Raw genomic sequence first — 17,314 nt, forward strand, 5'->3', positions numbered from 1 at the left:
TTGGCAGCAAAAGGGAGACCAACACAATATTAGGCAGGTGGTCATAACGGTATGCCTGAATGGTGCATATGACAATACTTACTTTCAAAGAATTCACTCAATATGGCTTGGACACTAAACCTAACTCTTTGCGTATTATTAGTATTTTTTAGGATGTATTATCATTTCAAAATTAATTTTATAATAGGAAATAATCTCCATGGCCCAGTGGTGGTGGAAGACACGGGTTCGAGAACCACAGATATATAAATCTGATCTCGTGATAAATTTCAAGACATAACACACGATCAATCCGGTCATCTTCATAAAGACATTTACAAAGACATGGGAAGGGCTCCTGCATTGATCTATAGCATTGTACCACCAGCATAAAAGACATTTTCACTTGTAGCATCCATTTCCAACTATAATGCATCCATTTCCAACTATAATGCAACTATAATTGGCACGTTACCTGGGTGGTGGTGGAAAAGACTGGGGTCCAAATGAGGGGGCAGGTGGGCTCTGTACACCTGATGGGGGTCAAATGGGCTGTGAGAGGCCATTGGCTCGCCTCCGGATACAGGAGACTTGGCTGGGACGCTGTCTCTCTGAGTTGGTGTCAGCGTGCTCTTTCTCTCATGGGACACAGGCTTTCCAGAAGTTATGCCTCCTGGTAAAATGAGAAACGAGTCAGGACAAAGCGCTGTAGATTTTAGAACATTAGTCATAAAAAAAAAAAAAAAAAAAAAAAAGGAGTTGTACCCTCTTGTGCCCGCAGCAAGGGCGATCCTCTGGAGATGGAGCCGCTGGTGTAATTGGGGGTCCTGCGGGCGTTCGCGTCCTCGTACATTCCTGGGCTGAGCTGAGCCTTGCTGGCCTCCTGGTGTGTGGAGCGCAGCACTGACGTAGAGCTGACGACCGACGTGTGGCGCACGCGCTCTTGAACTTTCGAGTCCTCCAGCTTGCCTGGGCTGGTGAGAAGCGACTTGACATTGTGCTTGATGGCCGACTGGCTGGCGCCAATGTTCTCGTACTTCAGAGGGATGCCCTGAAAGGAAATATTCACACAAAGCCGCATTGTGTCACTTTTGTGGCTTACGCAACAAAACAAAAAATACAGTTTTTGTATCCGGCAGCTAAAAGGTAAACAAGGCAACACAAGGGTCATAGGATTAAATCCAAGAGTTTAATGTTTTCCTAAACTCTCTCAAGCTGCATGACAACTATTTCACAATATAGCCCCTTTAATGATCTACGAGGTGGTATCAAAAAGTTTTAAGCTTTTAACCATGTATTTATTTGCGTTTACACACCATCACCTGCAAAATAGTGCACAACAATTCAGCGCTTCAGCAATTCGATCTGGATCTGCGCAACGGTGTCAAAACAGTGACCATGGAGCTGGATCTTCATCTTCGGGTAAAGGGTGCCAAATCTGGCGAGTAGACTGGGCGTGGAAGTGAGATCACGTGGATCGCTCTCCGACGATCATCACGCACAAGTTGCCTAAAGGTTTCGACATTTTCGGCAGTCGGGCCCGAAGGTCTTCCTGATCTCTCCGGTGAAGTTCTTTCACCCGTGTTGCTCAAAACACCTCGAACGACTCATTGCAGCATCGCCGTGTCTCACGTGAAACGTCTCTGTGGCAGATTTGCCTGGTTTCATACACAATTTCTAGTTTGCTCTTTGTTCTGACTTGCTGTCGATGATGAATTCGTAGACATGGCGGTCATAATAGCACCAGTAGGCATTGTTAATGTCAAAACCTTTTGATACCACCTTCGTGTTGTGTTAACACAGACGCTTACCTGGGTAATGGAGCCTTCCAAAACGGGGGTCTTGCGGCTGTCCAGCATTTCCTTGCGGGGGATCTCGTGAATGGAGCGTCCCATCTCTTTAATGGTGTTCCCACCCTCATACGGTTTTCCTTTAGTGATTCCTCCTTCAAAGGATCGAATTGGTGGACTTTCTCTCTTGATCTGCTTTCCGTACTTGGCCTCATCGAACGCGTCAGCGGCGGTTCTGGGCGTTCCTGCAACAGCGAGTTTAGATGGGAATAATCAAGCAAGCTTAGATGCAAAATTCAAACATTACATTTTTCTTTATCATGTGGAAAAAAAACAGCTGAGTTTATAATATGCTCATATGGCACATGTTTATCTCTCCACCAACCTTGCATGATGGAGCCAGTCAGTATTTGTCTCTCCTTGGAATCAGGGTGTGGACCATCTCTAGCTCTGGTAATCAAACCTTGAAGAAGAAGAAAAAAAATAAAAAATAAAAAATCACGGCCAGTGTTCAATTTGAGTTTTATTACTGAAATAGTATGTGTCGACTTTCATTACCTTCATAAGGTGCTGCTTCCCTTCCAGGATGCCCTCTGACTCCGTCCATTATTTCGTACGTGCGTTTTAATTCATGTCCTGTCCTGGGGCTTCGGGTTCCTTCTCTGGGGTTCTTAATAGCTGTGGGCATAAAAATAAAAAAATTTTCTACGCTGCGCTCCGTTTCCATCGTAACTTTAAATGTTAAACCGTGGCCCCTTTGTCTTAAAGAATGGTGATCAGTATGGGGTAGTATACTGTAAGTTGTAAATAATTAAGCTCATTTAGCAAATCTGAGCAATGTACACTATCGGGGGTTCATGAGTGGAATAGCTATAGTAAGAGAAAAGTGGAAATCAGGGACTACCTGTACAAGACGCACACGTGTATGTATAATCAGAGAAGAGCGACAATCAGAACGTGTCTTACGGTCATAGGACACGATGTGGCCAATCTTGCCCTCATAGATGACGTGGCCTTTAGGCAGTGGATCGCCCCGGCTCTTCTCTGGGCTGCTCAAGTCTTCGGCTGTCAGCTTGCTCTTCAGCAGCTCCGTGGGTACGCTGGACTGAGAAAGAGCTGGCGTGCCCTATTCAGAGAAAAACATAAAAAAACAACAGACAATGTTATGTATAAAAAATTTTCAACATTCTCACACCAAGCTTGATCTCATCCAAAAAAATCTAGCCTTGTCTTTTAGGAAATTATTCAAATACTACATATACACAATGCACATAAAAATAACTGAAGGGGATGGAAATATGTACATGTGTGATGGATCCTGCTCTTAAGGACAGTCCCTCTGGGCCTTTTCCAGAAGACCCTCTTGCCAGGTCCTGGATGATGGGCATCGGCCCTCCAGCTGAAAACACACAAAAATAAATGTAGTACCAGACATTTATATCGGTGCAATAGTAATATAGTAATAAGTATCTGTAAAACTGTAGTAAGTAATTAAAAAAAGAACTCAAAATGTAGTTGAGTAAAACGTTTGCTATTTGAAATATAGTCTTCTCGAATAAAAATACTTCAGTAAAGTACAGATATGCTAAAAAACTAGTTAAGTGCAGTAACAAATTTACTACGTTAGGCTCCACCACTAAAAAAAAAAAAAAAAAAAAAAAAAAACACCATGAGTTTATATTTCTGGTATAGTTGTAGCATGTGTGTGTAGATGTTTGTGTGTCTCACCTCGAACTACCCCTTCATACTGTGCCCTGGAGAGCAGCCCTTCAGCCTGAGCACTTTGCCCACGTGGTGAACATTCCTCCTGCTTTATATAGGACACTGAGAAGAACGGAAGACACAACCCAGTTCTTTTAAACCTGACTGCGAAACACATTGAATTTCTCGCTCAACATTCAAAGTATTGGTGTTTTTTTCGGCTATGTACGTATTTATTTACCATTTTTCTTCTGTATAAACCGGGCGACTGGGGTTAAAATATATGGTATGGTAATATATGGTAAAAACAAACCAAAAAATCTCAATGTATGTCCCCTTTGAGAAATGAAATCGATTTCTAAACATAAAAATTATAAAGAGAATAAATAAACAAATAAAGTAAACCTGTATAAATACTTAAAACTAGTACCAGTTCACATTTAAAACTAGTACTACAAAAATACAGCATTTACTGGTAAAAATTGCTTTTTCACAAAAGCTAAAGAACACAGAGTGTGCCCATGATACAGAGACCTTTTCAACCCACTGCCCCGCCTTTCCCACCCCCTCCCTCAACCTCCTGACTCTCTCACCAGGTTTGGCAGGGTCCTGTTGTCTTGGCAGGCCCAGAGAGATGGATCCTCCAGCGCTCTTAGCTCCCTCTGGCCCATACATGGCGTGAGTGTGAGAGGGAAGATACGTGCCTGGAGTTCCCTACGTGAACAGAAATATCCGTTTAGCGAGAAAACGAATGGTCGCTGCGCTCGCAAAGTCTTCGGTATCGGCGTCCCTTTAGCCGCACTTTGATAAGTGAGAACTTACCTGTAAAATAGATCCTCCCTGAATGAAGGTGGGCTTGTCCGAGGGTTTGGACGTAGGGATGAGCGGAGGCGGGGACGGAATGTTGGGGGGCCTGTGGCGGGTGAACGGCATACGCATTCCATCTTGAAGGGTCTGGACCACCTGGTTAGGTGTGGGCTGCAAGACTGCGGGAACAACAACAGATGGGACAAGGAGGGATTAAAACCACGAGCAAACCGGTGTATGTCCACGAAAACCTCACTGTGGTAAAATCAAGAACACGCCCTGAGGACACTTTGATAACATCACCCAAATACAATCTACTTACTCACTGAAGCGGAGCCCACAGTAGGATCACAATTCGGATTCTGACAACTAGGATTTCCTCATGTATTGAAGAGCAGTGCAGAAAATTCACTTGTTCATACTTAAGCTATAGGTTGTTACAAAACATCAAAACATTTCTTTTGTGAAGTCATACAACATAAAAACATTCATCTTTAAAAACGTGACTTTTTAGACAATTTTAACATACAAAAGCAAAGAAATTTCACATCATGTTTACTTCGAGGAACAGTTTATTATGAACCAGGATGTTCTGTTGACTGCCTTATAGATTTAACAGATTTATGCTTTTTATACAGCTTTGGAATCAGATTCTAGATTCCGAGTGCTCAGTTCTGCTAGAGATGTTTCTAGGCTCTGAGGCTGATATTCAGGTGTACACAACGCAAAACAAGAAAGCAAGAAAGTTTCTATCCAATCCGATTTTAGCAATCACGTTATGTATTGCTGTAAGAGCACCACTGCGGGCAATGTGGACTTTCGCTTTAATTAATAAGACTGCAATTTGGTCGTTCCATAGTCCACTCGCGGACGTCGGAACATGTCGGCATCCCCATGTCCTCTGATTGGATGGTCAGGAAAACTGTAATGCAGTAAGAAATTGCACCAAAAGTGCACAAAAATGCACAGAAAAACCTGGGGTTATTACACGAGGTAAATATTGATGCTTCTGCTTCAGGCAGGTGGGTGCAGCTGTGGCTGCAGTGAAAGAAGACTTGTGAAACTGTATTAAATCGGTTTCTTGCTTCAGTAATAGCATTCGTTCTTGTGGCTTGAGATACCTGCCTGTGATGCAGCGCTCTGTTAAACCAGGTGCACACACTGTGCGATTCTGGCAGTGATTTGGTCGTCTGAGAGAAATGTTGAAAATCCTAAAATCTGGCGACTAAAATCTGTAGTCTTTGATTGCTGGTTTGTTGACCGACAGCGAAAATGGCCTTTGCAGTGAAATTCTGCAGTGTCAAACATTTCCTGCAGTGTGATGATTTCTACAACGACTGTCGAACCGAGAACTAACAGGAACCTGAAGATTTGAAGTCGTGGTTTGAACCCTGAGGTGGAAACTACCTCGAACCACCTCAGGAAAAATGTGGAAAGGTGGACAGTACAGCAAGAAGAGCAATTTATTGAGGCACGGAGGGAAAAGTACAGAGTACGCTTTTGTTTGCTGCTAACAAACGGATTGCCACGGATAGTTTTTTTCTCGCATGCGTCGGTTTTTGACTGTCGTACAGTCTGATAACTGAGATACTGTGACACGGGGATCGTAAACAGTAAACAGTCAGAACAGTCTGACGAGCGACTATTCAAAAACCGCACATTGTAAGGCTGGCATTGTACTGGGTTTCTGTAGTACATCGATGCTTTCTATAGCCGTGGCATCGCAATGACGCTACTAAAAAGTGGACTCGAATTTGACACCACTGAAGATCTCGGAGCAAAATGCTATTACTCACATGGGTTTTCGTATAGGGCGTGTTCCTTACAGACAAATCGCTCGCTCCATGACAGGTGACTCATGCAACCGGAAAAACTGCAAAGGTCCGATGAATTATTAACTTTCATTTAATTCATATACCTTGTACTGCACATCGGAAGTGAAACATTAGCGCTGAAGTCTGCCGATGAATTATACATAACGGAGAGCAGAATATAAAAAGATGAATCACTTAGGTGCGACTGGGAGGACGGAAACATAGCAACCAAATCCATTATTAAATCCAGAATTTCCACTGATTTCGATAATGACATCATGTGGGTGGCTCTGAATGTCAAATAAAAACCGTACATCATTTTCTATCGAATGCCAAATCCTTCAGCATCTCTCCGCACTGTGTTTAGTTGCCCGGTGGAACAGTGTTATTGTTGGCAGAGGAGCGTGGGTTATGGTCCAACTATAATACAGTAGATAAGAAATAAAACAGAAGGCGGCATGCCCTTCAAGGAACATATGTAACAACTGGGTGGTGAGATTTGCGCCGAGTTACAGTTACTATACCAAAGTCTTCCAATAACAGCACACTCCTAAATTATTTTATTCCTTTTACACCACATAAAAATACATTTGTTCCAGCTTTAAATATCTGCTTACATAGTTTTATTTAATGTAATTAAACATGAGCAAACAAAGTTATCTAGAAGGTGGTATCAAAACGTTTTTGAATTTCACGTTTGCTCTTTGTTCTTACTCACTGTCTATGATGAAATCGCAGCCGTGGTAACGCACGCTTTCAGAATAGCACCAGTTAGCATTGTTAGTCCCGAAACTTTGACACCACCTCTTAAAAGTCTGCAAGTCAAATTGAAGACATTTTTTAAATTATGAAATTTAAGACCTATATCGCGACAACAACAAAAAAAAAAAAGTTCATGTTTTTCAAGCCGGTATCTTTAGACTTGCACTTTCTCATAGATGAAAAAATAAAATCCGTTAACGGTACAATCCGTGAAAGATTCGCGCCAATAACCGAAAGCTGATTGGCTGTTGCATGCTGGTCTCATTTGTAGTCGTTACACAGCAAATAATATTTGAATTGCGGAAGAAAAAAACACTACCATAGAAAATGAAAAAAAATAAAAGTGTTTTGGGAGCATTTCAATGAACATTAGAGGCAGCGTTATAAAAATTAACACCTGTTTTAAAGACCTAAAATAGCAAAGACTTTTTTAGACTTTTCAGAAGATGCCACTTATAGAGCAATGCTTTGACCCCACCAATGGCTAAAGGGACACCATGGAGTGAAGTTAAGGATGGACAGGTTTACCTGGAGGGACGCTGTAGCGAGGGGGGTTGTTGGGCTCGGGTTGGGGCGATGCTTTGCTCGGCTCTCGGGGAGACAGTCTGTAGGGGGAACCTGGTCTTCCTGCAGCGTGAGCCTCCTGCTCCATCAGATTTATATCGAATGGCATGTAGGAGTACGGCTTACCTGGGGCAAGAAAGGACAGCATATGAGTCTCGTCACAAACACTTAGCATGATGATAAAATCATCATAAAACGCATGAAAGTGACACAATTAGATGGATGCGACCCTCTGCTATATCCAGTGATGCGTGAGCTAATAAGCAGAAACGCCAATGACGGCGAAACCGAAAAAAATGTGTAAAAAGCCTCAGTGCCACCTCACCCTGCCTCAAGTACGGGGTGAGAAAAGCCTGAATATCTGGAGCACTTTGGCTAATAGGTATTGCTATGAGAAAGCATGTCTTAAATGTTTCCTCTTGTGCACCACTCCAACTTATTTTGACTCTTGTTCTTCTATCACAACCCTGGAAAGCCCTGACTATCATTCCAGGATCAGAAAGACATGCTTTCCTCCATCCTCCACTCTAAATAAGTCTGGAAAAGCAGAGAGACACTGCACAGCCTTTAGCAGTGAAAGAAAAACAGAAGAAAAAGGAAAAAAAAAGGTGTGTGTGTGTGTGTGGGGGGAGTATTTAAACAAAAAAATAAAATGAAAAAAAGATTTTCGTTGAACTGATACACAATGTACCAGAGAATCTCTCAGTGGGTGGGGAGACCTTTTAAAGATCTTGTTGGGGGAATAATGTCCTCAGGCACTCAGGCTTGTCCCCATGAGGAAAGCAGCTTATTAATGATATCTAATGATAAAGTGAATAACAGGTTCTTAGGAAGATATTAAGACAAGGTGTGTGTGTGTGTGTGTGTGTGTGTGTGTGTGTGTGTCGAGAGAGTGGTTTTATAACTGAGTCGGACAACCGAAAAAACATACAATCGACAAACGAAGGCACACAAGACGCCCACTCACACCACTGCACTTTATCACTCCGTCTTCTACCAGCTCCACTTTAAAGTAGCATCGCCACCTACTTCACTTACCTCCCTCCCTCCTGTCATGCCCCTTTTCATGCCCCTGGATTGCACTGTTCTAAATCCACACTTTACTCTGGGGCAGTAAAACAGGGCAGGTATGATGGAGGAATTCTTATAATCAAACATTTTCATCAGTCAGGGTTCCTACACATTATTCATTTTAATGTTAAAATGACTTGGAACTAAAATAACGATTTAAAATTTTAACTATAACATGCGGTGTGTTACAAACTCTGATGTGCACCAGAGTCAGAATCTCTGATGTTTTCCGTGTGTTTTTGTCGGAGGCGCTGTTCTGTCATGGCAACTGCTGCCTCACAACCTAACAACCAATCGCAGCTGTGCAGATTGGCTCTAGCACAGATCTTTTGGCAGCACTGAGAGTCTGCGCTTAACTTCACGGATAAGAAAAAAAGAAAATAAATAAACAGTTCTATGTCTATGTCTGCACTAATACGCCTTAGTTTGAAAACGCATATTTTTCTCTCAGTTTCGGCCTTCAGTCCACATCGAGACGGCGTTTCCTTTTTAGGATATAGTCGCTTTTTGAAAACGCTTTACAAAGTGAATGAACATGAAAATGGCGTTTTCACGTCGCTGTGTGGACTGTGGAAACCAAGGTTTTAAAGGGCCAGAAAGTAAATTAACAGAAAAACGGTAATGATGGAGTTAAAGCATTTTACGTTTTGTTCGTGCGCAGTACAGAGATAAGCAACTTTTGGGAAGCGATTAAAAAATGTAAGTGTGGACACGGCTAGTTTTGAGACGAAACCGTCCTTTTCAAATGTATCCGAATTAGTGTAGTGCCTTTGTTACATACATTATTTTTATTTTTATATTTAAGAAAACTGAATAGTGCAATAGTATGGAAACACAAATATCTTTCAATACTTAGTGTTCTCCCCCCCACTAATACAGAGCTGGAAATGACTCAAATCAAATTCCATACATTTGATAAGATCTACCCCTGTTAGGTCTTCAATAATCTTCACAACAGCTACTTCAGTTTAAATTGGTCAATTGGTCCTCAGCAGCCAACTGAATATATCCAGGAACAAAATTTGGCATTTTCTTGCCATTGCAATTTCCTATAATATTCCCCCAACAGTCACTATTGTACCCAAACACCCCCAACAGTCACTATTGTACCATATAACACCACCCAACAGTCACAATAGTACCCACATACCATATAGTACATAAACACACCCCTAAGAGTCACTAGAGTACACAAACAAAAACACATGCACTATCACGAAACCTACTGTTATTTCACCGACAAACACAAACTCTTACCATCGCGGTCTACAATAGTGGGACTGCGAGTGATGAATCGTGGCCTACGCTCAATCTCTCCGGCTTCTTGTCTTTGGTTATCCTCGATGTGCGCTGAATCGTGGACAGCTTTGATTTGTTGCTGGAACATGGTCAAGCCACTCAGAGGAGCTCCTACAGGAACACCAGCTCCATACGGACCAGCAACCTGGGGGGGGTCAGGGTGGGTCAAAACCAAAACCTTTGTCTCCAATTGATAGATTTTAATAATCGATACATATTTAGAATTTTTTATAATTTCAGGAAACAGCCTGTAAATTATGTGTCAAACTGCACATAGGCTATCAAATTTTGTGTTAAATCACCAAAACCCCAAGATGCTTGAAGCCCACTATACTGATAATAGTGATCAAGAAGCACCATGATTCGGGCACAGACCACACCCCATTTAAAGCAACAGCCAATATGGCTGCAGTGATGCGGCAAAATCAGCCTGTAATCATTTCATTTGTGAACAAGATAAAAAAAAAAAAAAAAGAAGAAAACAAAAAACCAAAACAGGATCATTCTTCATTCAAATTGCTATAGATCATTGGATTTTGATTAGAAACATTTTTGATTGGATTTTTCTTAGTTTCTTGATCGCCGGGTCAAAGTGTGGGCTCGACTCACGTGGCGGAATGGCTGGGGCGAGACCCTGTGCCCGAGCCTCTCCCAGTCCCTGGGCCTGGCCAGGGGGGCAGAGCTGCTAGGGAAGTGAAGAAGGGAACTAGGGGGACTGACCATTGCGGGGATGGCGGCAGCACGCTGCTGGAGCTCCTGCATACTGAGCGGAGCCTGCTTGCCCGAGGATACCACCACTGACCCAGAGCCTCCGAGAATCGAAGGCTTGTCCAGAGAAAACCTTGAAGAAAAAACAAAGAGAGACGTGAATAAAACAAAAATAGGCATGTTCCCATATATAACCTAATAAAGCATAATAATACAAAATATGTACATGAACAGAGTTTCTTTCATATGTAGATCAATGCACTGCATAGAATTACACACTAAAGCAGGGGTCCTAAAACTACCCAAAATACAGCCTGAATTATGAAATTTCATGATTTTTTATAATAAATTTCAGTACTATTTTACATGGAGTGTTATGTATATATTTTTTTTTTATCCATTTCAAAAACTATTGGTTGATTAGTCGTTATTTGCAAATACGATCCAAACTAGCTATCAGTATCGGTAAAATCCACTATCAGTCAATAGCAATGAAAATGTAAAAAAAAAAGTAATTATAATAGTAACAATGCTTTTTTTTAATAGGTTATATTTCTCTGCTTGTATATATGCTCATTTCTCTGTATGGTGCAAAACAATATAAACTGATCTAGCATTAGGAGGCAAAATACATTTTAAATCATAAAATCTCCACAATAATCCTGCTAGTCTCTCCGGCCCACGTCATTTTCTATTACAGACCGACCCGGCCCTCTAATACAGAAAGGAAAAATGTTCGGTGACCCCTGTTATAGAATAGAGTATAGTATAGTATATAGAAATGATTGGACTCTCACCTGTGTCTTTCTGGCTCTGCCTCAATGTCTTCATCAGCACTGCAGGTGGCACTGGAGTCGTTGTCCGAATGCGGCTGCTCGCTCTGCTTCTCCTTCTCCCTCAGTTCCGGCTCGGTCTTCACTTGCACCTCTCCCCGCTCTACGCCCGCCATTTCTGTGTCCTGAGGTTCGCTCTTGGGATGCAGCTGGGCCTCGTCCTTAACCATGGACTCGTCCACGAGCGCTCCTTCTGGACTTTTCTCCAGCTTTACCTGCAGCTCGCTGAAGGGCTCCTGAGCTTTGGTATCTGCATTGGGGACTTTAGGTGCAGTAGCTTCCTGATCTGGGGCTTCTTGTGACTCTGAGGGCTTGGACGTGTCAGACTGAGAAGGAGACGGCGCGCTCTCTGTGTCTGAAGTGTTATCTGCACCTGGACATAGACAAGGAAGGGAAAAGAAAATGGTCAAATTACAGCAATTTGCAAATCATTTAGGAACAAAATGATGTCTGGCATTAAAGCTTTCATGTTCATTGATACAACGTCTGAGTCGGTAAAAGCTTTTCAAGCCGTTCCTCCTGGGCATCCTTGAGTGATTCCTTCTGGCGTTCAGCAGGTCAGGGTTTGATTCAGCTAAATTTACTCTCTTCTTCATTCGTGCCTTTAATGTACGGCAAATCAACGATTGAGTTATATATAATTTTATTTATAATTAGATATAAAACGTTCAGCTTCACTCTTCTCATTGGCAGGGATTTGGTGTTCGGGAGGGCTGAGATATTCAATCCTGTAATATTCACTCCTCCTTTCTTTTCATAATTTCCTACCAAGTCATTGTTTGAACATGTGAATCCTTCAGGTCACAGATTTAGAAGCATACAGTGAATTCTGTTTGGGCTCATTTCATTCGAGCTGGAAATATCCAGCATTTCACCAAATGTAACTATATATTATGGAAAAACAAACACACACACACACACACACACACACACACACACAAGGAGCTGGTGCACATTGAGGTAAACTGTACTGACAGTTCTGAATGGATCAATTTAACCCAAATAGACTCAAATACTTTAGATACTGTTTAACAATACAAAAAAAAGAAAGACAGATTAGAGGAAAACAATGTAATTTCGATAGATATAAAGGTAGACAAAATTGACAAAGGGATGTGAGAGAGAGAGAGAGAGAGAGAGAGAGAGAGAGAGAGAGAGAGAGAGAGAGAGAGAGAGAGAGAGAGAGAATCCCACTGGATCAAGCAAGCGAACCAGGAACTCCGTGTTCCCAACAGTTCGCTTTGCTGGACTCTTCAAAGAGAAAGAACACTTATATAAGAGCAAACCTGGCACAATTAGTCCAGATCTTTTTTGTTTGTCCACCTCTTTTTGTCTCTGCCATGACTTGTTTGTTCCTCATTAGATAATTTCTCATAGTAATTAAAAGCAAAAAAATAAAAAATAAAAAAATTTAAATAAATAAATAAATAAACATTGGCAGCAGCAGTTGAGGCTGTTGTGTTTTCAGTGTGGGGGTTTCAATATCGACTTGAGTCACACTTTCCGTTTCGACTCTCACCTTCGCTGTCGTCTGGGTTCTCGTCGTCGTCATCGGCCGAAGCCGTGGCCACGCTGTCGCACTGAGACGCGTCTCGCTCGCGCAGCCGTCTGGATGCCTGTAAGGGTGCAGGATTGGTCATAATTCTGTTATACTCTGTATACTTACTTATACTTATTTAAACAAACAAACAAAAAAAAGACATTATTCTCTTCAGAAACAGTAGTACATGTAGTCGCTGTTATGTTTTGCCATGGACGAGTTCGTGTTGGATCTATAATGATCTCAGATGTCGAGCTATTTTAAGAGTTGCTCAGTAGCTCCTGGATCCACAACGTCAACTGACTGTAGAAGACTGTAGAACGGACATTACTCACAATCGCACACGCCGGTGCTCATGTTAGTTCTCACGCTCCGATGTTTTAGATTTATAAACACTCTTGATATCACCCAAATGAGGATGGGTTCCCCTTTTGAGTCTGGTTCCTCTCAAGGTTTCTATCTAAGGGACTTGCCACACTCGTCCCAGGCTGCAAATGGTGGTCAGTATGAAAACATTTTACTCAAAGCACCAAATGTTAACTGCTCTAATACAAGATACACAAATGTGATTAATTATAAATATTTCTACAGTATTAGCATTTGAGAAGATATACAGTAGATAATGTTATCAGGCATAACATTATGACCACCTGCCTCATTGTGTTGGTCTCCCTTTTGCTCCTGAAACAGTCCTGACCTGTCTAACATTAACAGCATTAACTTCTTCAGCAATTTGAGCTACAGGAGGTCGTCTGTTGGATCGGACCACACGGACCGGCCTTCAATGAGCCTCGGGCACCCATAACCCTGTCGCTGGTTCACCACTGTTCCTTCCTTGGAGCACTTTTGATTCTGACCACTGCAGACCCGGAACATCCCACAAGAGCTGCAGTTTTGGAGATGCTCTGACCCAGTCATCTAGCCATCACAATTGGTCAAACTCGCTCAAAAACATTTTTCCTGCTTTGAACACATCGAGTTTGAAGATAAAATGTTCACTTCATATATCCCACCCACTAACAGGTGCCATGATGAAAAGATTATTAGTGTTATGTGTATTTTATTATATATATATTTTTAAATCTGGTCAGCGGCTTTGGAGCATATCCTGGGAACACATTCTCACCTGGACCCATTTAAAACCAGTGATCCACCTACTTGCCTATTTTAAGGAGGTAGAACATGCTAAAAGCCCAAGCTCAAGATCGTACCAGGATCCCTGCTCGCACCAACACCACCTGCTGCGCCATTATATCATAGATGCTGAATATGATCTAATATCAAAGCGCATGCTTCGAAAAGAAACAAGAATTCACCTGTTTGGATTGAGGCAGCAAGTCGTCCAGGTTGTGTCGCCTCTTGTAGTTGAAGTAGAAGTTCTTGCACTGCGCCTCACTCTTAGTGCCCACCATTTTAGCAATGGCCGACCAGTTCCTCCCGTGCTCTACCAGCCCTGCGGGAGGAGAAAAGCATGCTATGAGTCACTTGAAACCGGAAATGCTTAATGAAGTGATTTTGAGGAAAATAAACTTGGATCCTTGCATCACCAAGACAAACAGACAACCGCCTTCCACGAAGCCGACACACAAAACATATATATACACATACACACACAGTTGATTCTCCACTCGCACCCTCCTCTGAACCCTTCTGTACACAAGCTTAATGGGCAGTAGTGATTTTAATACCTTCTCCTGAGTAACCTATGGCGGGGTTAATCCTCCAATCAGCTTGGCTATAGTGGATGTGTTACCTTGGGCACACGGCTTAACTCCACATTCTTACCAGTGAGTGACAGGAGTTTGTTTTTCCATGTTATTTATCATTCTAGCCATTATGAGACACAGACAATTTTTTTTTTTTTTACAGTGGTTGAATACAAAAATAAATAAAAACAAAACAAAAAAAAAAACCTGCCTTAAAAGGTTTTAAAGCAAGCTAAGCTTCATCACATTCAGTACAATAATCTAACAAAGAAATACAAGGCAACCTTAAATATATACTGATGTAGAACCCCCAAAAAGCTATGTTTTAATTCCAATATAAAGGCATATTAGTGAGAAACTTATTTACAGTTACTGGAGCATAACCTTAACATAAAACATTAATCATTTCTCTGCATTATAAAATGTCATTTAAAACAAACCATGCTTTTATAACTTTTTTTTTTCATGAAGAACTGTGACCTTTACCACAAATAATAGTTCACGACCAACGACCTCAGTAGAACATTTGTCTGTTTATTTTGCGTCTACTTTACGCTGCGTTCATGTCTCTTACAGTGGAACCCCCGATGGGAAATCCTTCCTCTTTCTGCAAAGCTAATATGTGCACATGACACAAACACACACACACACACACACACACACACACACACACACACCCTAGTGTTTCCCACTTCCTCCTTCCTCATAGAACTTCTGCTTTTGGGACGCAGAGAAGAGAAAACGGGCAAAAAAGATAAAGGAAGGAAAATGATGACTGCAGTCTGCACAAAGGAAAACTGTCAAAATAATAATAATACAAGAAGCTGCATGTGTGTGATGTCTTTGCAAATAGGACACAGAACAACTACACTAAGTTCGTGTGCACAATAATACGTTTTGGTTTAAAAAAGGCATCTATTTCTCTCCGTTTTGGCCTTGCGTTCACAGTGAGATGGCGTTTTTAGTAGACGAAAGGGAAGCTTTTTGAAGACGCTCTCCATGTCTGTTTAATAAACATGAGACACACAGAGATGAACACATGATTGATCCTAATCAGGGTCTTTTATTTACTCGGGGTCGACTGCCCGGAGCACACTTTCGGTATTGCGCCATGTCGGTACAGGACTTTTGGTACGGTGCACACGTGTACTGATTTCGATTCTTGTATTACATGCGGAACAGCAAATCTGAGCTTTCTGGTGAACATATTTAGTGGCAGACTGCAAGTTTGTTTAGTCTGCGCATTTTTTTACAACAGGCTAGAGATGTGGATTCTTTTGTGTTTTATGTACAACCCTTTAAAAATGTCTCTTAAAACGAGGAAAACCTGACAGTTCCACATATCGAGACGGGGTGGAATGAATTCATTTATGAATAAATGAATGACTATTGTGTGTTTCTTAAATGAAGACATTTGTTAAAGTAGAGCATATCATTTAGAAAATGTAATATTAAATGCAAAACACACACTTAGACACACAACTGTGGTAACAAAATTGGGTCTAACAAATGTGAACTAAATGTTGGCATTTATTTTATTTGATTGAATCCATTTTAATTTGTGCGAATTTAATCGAATGTTCGATTTTAACAACGCAATAAAAAAAGTCTATTGCATTAATTTGACCGATTTTAATTTTATATACTTAAAAAATTAAATTAAACCAAACAGGCATTTCACATTGTTCCATTTAACATTGTTTAAAAAAAATGTAAACTGTACTTGTTTACAAATTTTAATAATAAACGACGTTTTTAAAATAAAAAAAAAAAAAAAAAAAAAAGGCTTTTTTGTACCGTTACTCCTCTGTCCCATGACTGATTAAAAAGCCCTGGGAAATGCAACATGGCCTTAATGTGCATCTTGCTGGCTTTTACACGATCCATCAAAAATGTCTAAAGCTCAGGTCGGAGTCTGACCTGAAAAAGCCACTTTTCACTTTATTACACGGGATTTGTCAAATGATATCAAAAGTTACGTAGATGAAAGTAGAAGATTTTAATGTGCGCTTTTTTGCCAGCCATGACGTCAAATCTGGGGGCTATAAACACGCAAAACTCAACTTGTACTCAAGTCTCATTTTTTTCTTGCAATAAAAAAATATATATATTTATAAAAAAAAGTATCTGATTCATTATGTAAAGCCGGCTTTATGAGGATCGGGGGTTTAGATATCTGACCTAATTCTGTATCCGGCTTCATCTCCTTCTCCGCTCAAAACGACTCCATCCTCAATGTTTGTCCTGATTTAATGCCATTTTTTGGTGCTGTTTTCAAGCACAGCATGTTCTTTGCTCACAGGAGAATGATCTGGCTGGTGCATAACGCGTACCCAGTACGGACTGAGACGAAGGAGAGTTGATGAGGCGAAAGTAAGCACAAACAAACAGTTTTACATGTGGGTCTATTCTGCAACACATTGCATGAATTGTATAAAGACCGCTAAAGAAACGAAGATCCCGTGTCCCATAAATAGACAATATAGACTTCTATCAGAAGCAGATTTTGTTTTGCTGGCTGATTTGCTCCAACTTTAAATCCATAGAAATCAGAATCAGACACCTTACACATGGTTCCACCCAGCGATCAACACACACTCTGCTACTACAGGGTTCTGATTCGAATCTTTATTAGAACCCAAGTCATCAGTGAATCACAACCTGTGCACAAACACACAGACGTCTGCAGCGCACGCACGCCATTTCCCAAGACAACGAGTACAGAAAAGAACAGATCGGT

General features: G+C 41.3%; 1 protein-coding gene across 15 annotated transcripts in view; it reads right to left on the reverse strand.

Moving 5' to 3' along the window:
* The window catches only part of ncor1 (nuclear receptor corepressor 1), an 87,946-nt gene that overhangs the window by 14,304 nt on the left and 56,328 nt on the right, over positions 1-17,314 (reverse strand). For 10 of the 15 annotated variants that reach the window (XM_046839154.1, XM_046839161.1, XM_046839160.1 and 7 more), the window contains 16 exons: positions 14,185-14,321; positions 12,848-12,944; positions 11,293-11,701; positions 10,397-10,628; positions 9,746-9,932; positions 7,382-7,543; positions 4,293-4,456; positions 4,064-4,184; positions 3,498-3,593; positions 3,074-3,168; positions 2,736-2,895; positions 2,328-2,447; positions 2,155-2,232; positions 1,791-2,014; positions 745-1,030; positions 455-652 (listed from right to left, as the gene is read on the reverse strand). In XM_046839154.1, the coding sequence (XP_046695110.1) occupies positions 455-652; positions 745-1,030; positions 1,791-2,014; positions 2,155-2,232; positions 2,328-2,447; positions 2,736-2,895; positions 3,074-3,168; positions 3,498-3,593; positions 4,064-4,184; positions 4,293-4,456; positions 7,382-7,543; positions 9,746-9,932; positions 10,397-10,628; positions 11,293-11,701; positions 12,848-12,944; positions 14,185-14,321 (2,766 nt within the window). The remainder of the gene's footprint in view (positions 1-454; positions 653-744; positions 1,031-1,790; positions 2,015-2,154; positions 2,233-2,327; positions 2,448-2,735; positions 2,896-3,073; positions 3,169-3,497; positions 3,594-4,063; positions 4,185-4,292; positions 4,457-7,381; positions 7,544-9,745; positions 9,933-10,396; positions 10,629-11,292; positions 11,702-12,847; positions 12,945-14,184; positions 14,322-17,314) is intronic. The other 5 variants (XM_046839168.1, XM_046839169.1, XM_046839167.1 and 2 more) reach the window with 1 other exon arrangement.

The sequence above is a fragment of the Silurus meridionalis genome, chromosome 25 (assembly GCF_014805685.1).
Source record: "Silurus meridionalis isolate SWU-2019-XX chromosome 25, ASM1480568v1, whole genome shotgun sequence".
Classification (NCBI taxonomy): Eukaryota; Metazoa; Chordata; class Actinopteri; order Siluriformes; family Siluridae; genus Silurus; species Silurus meridionalis.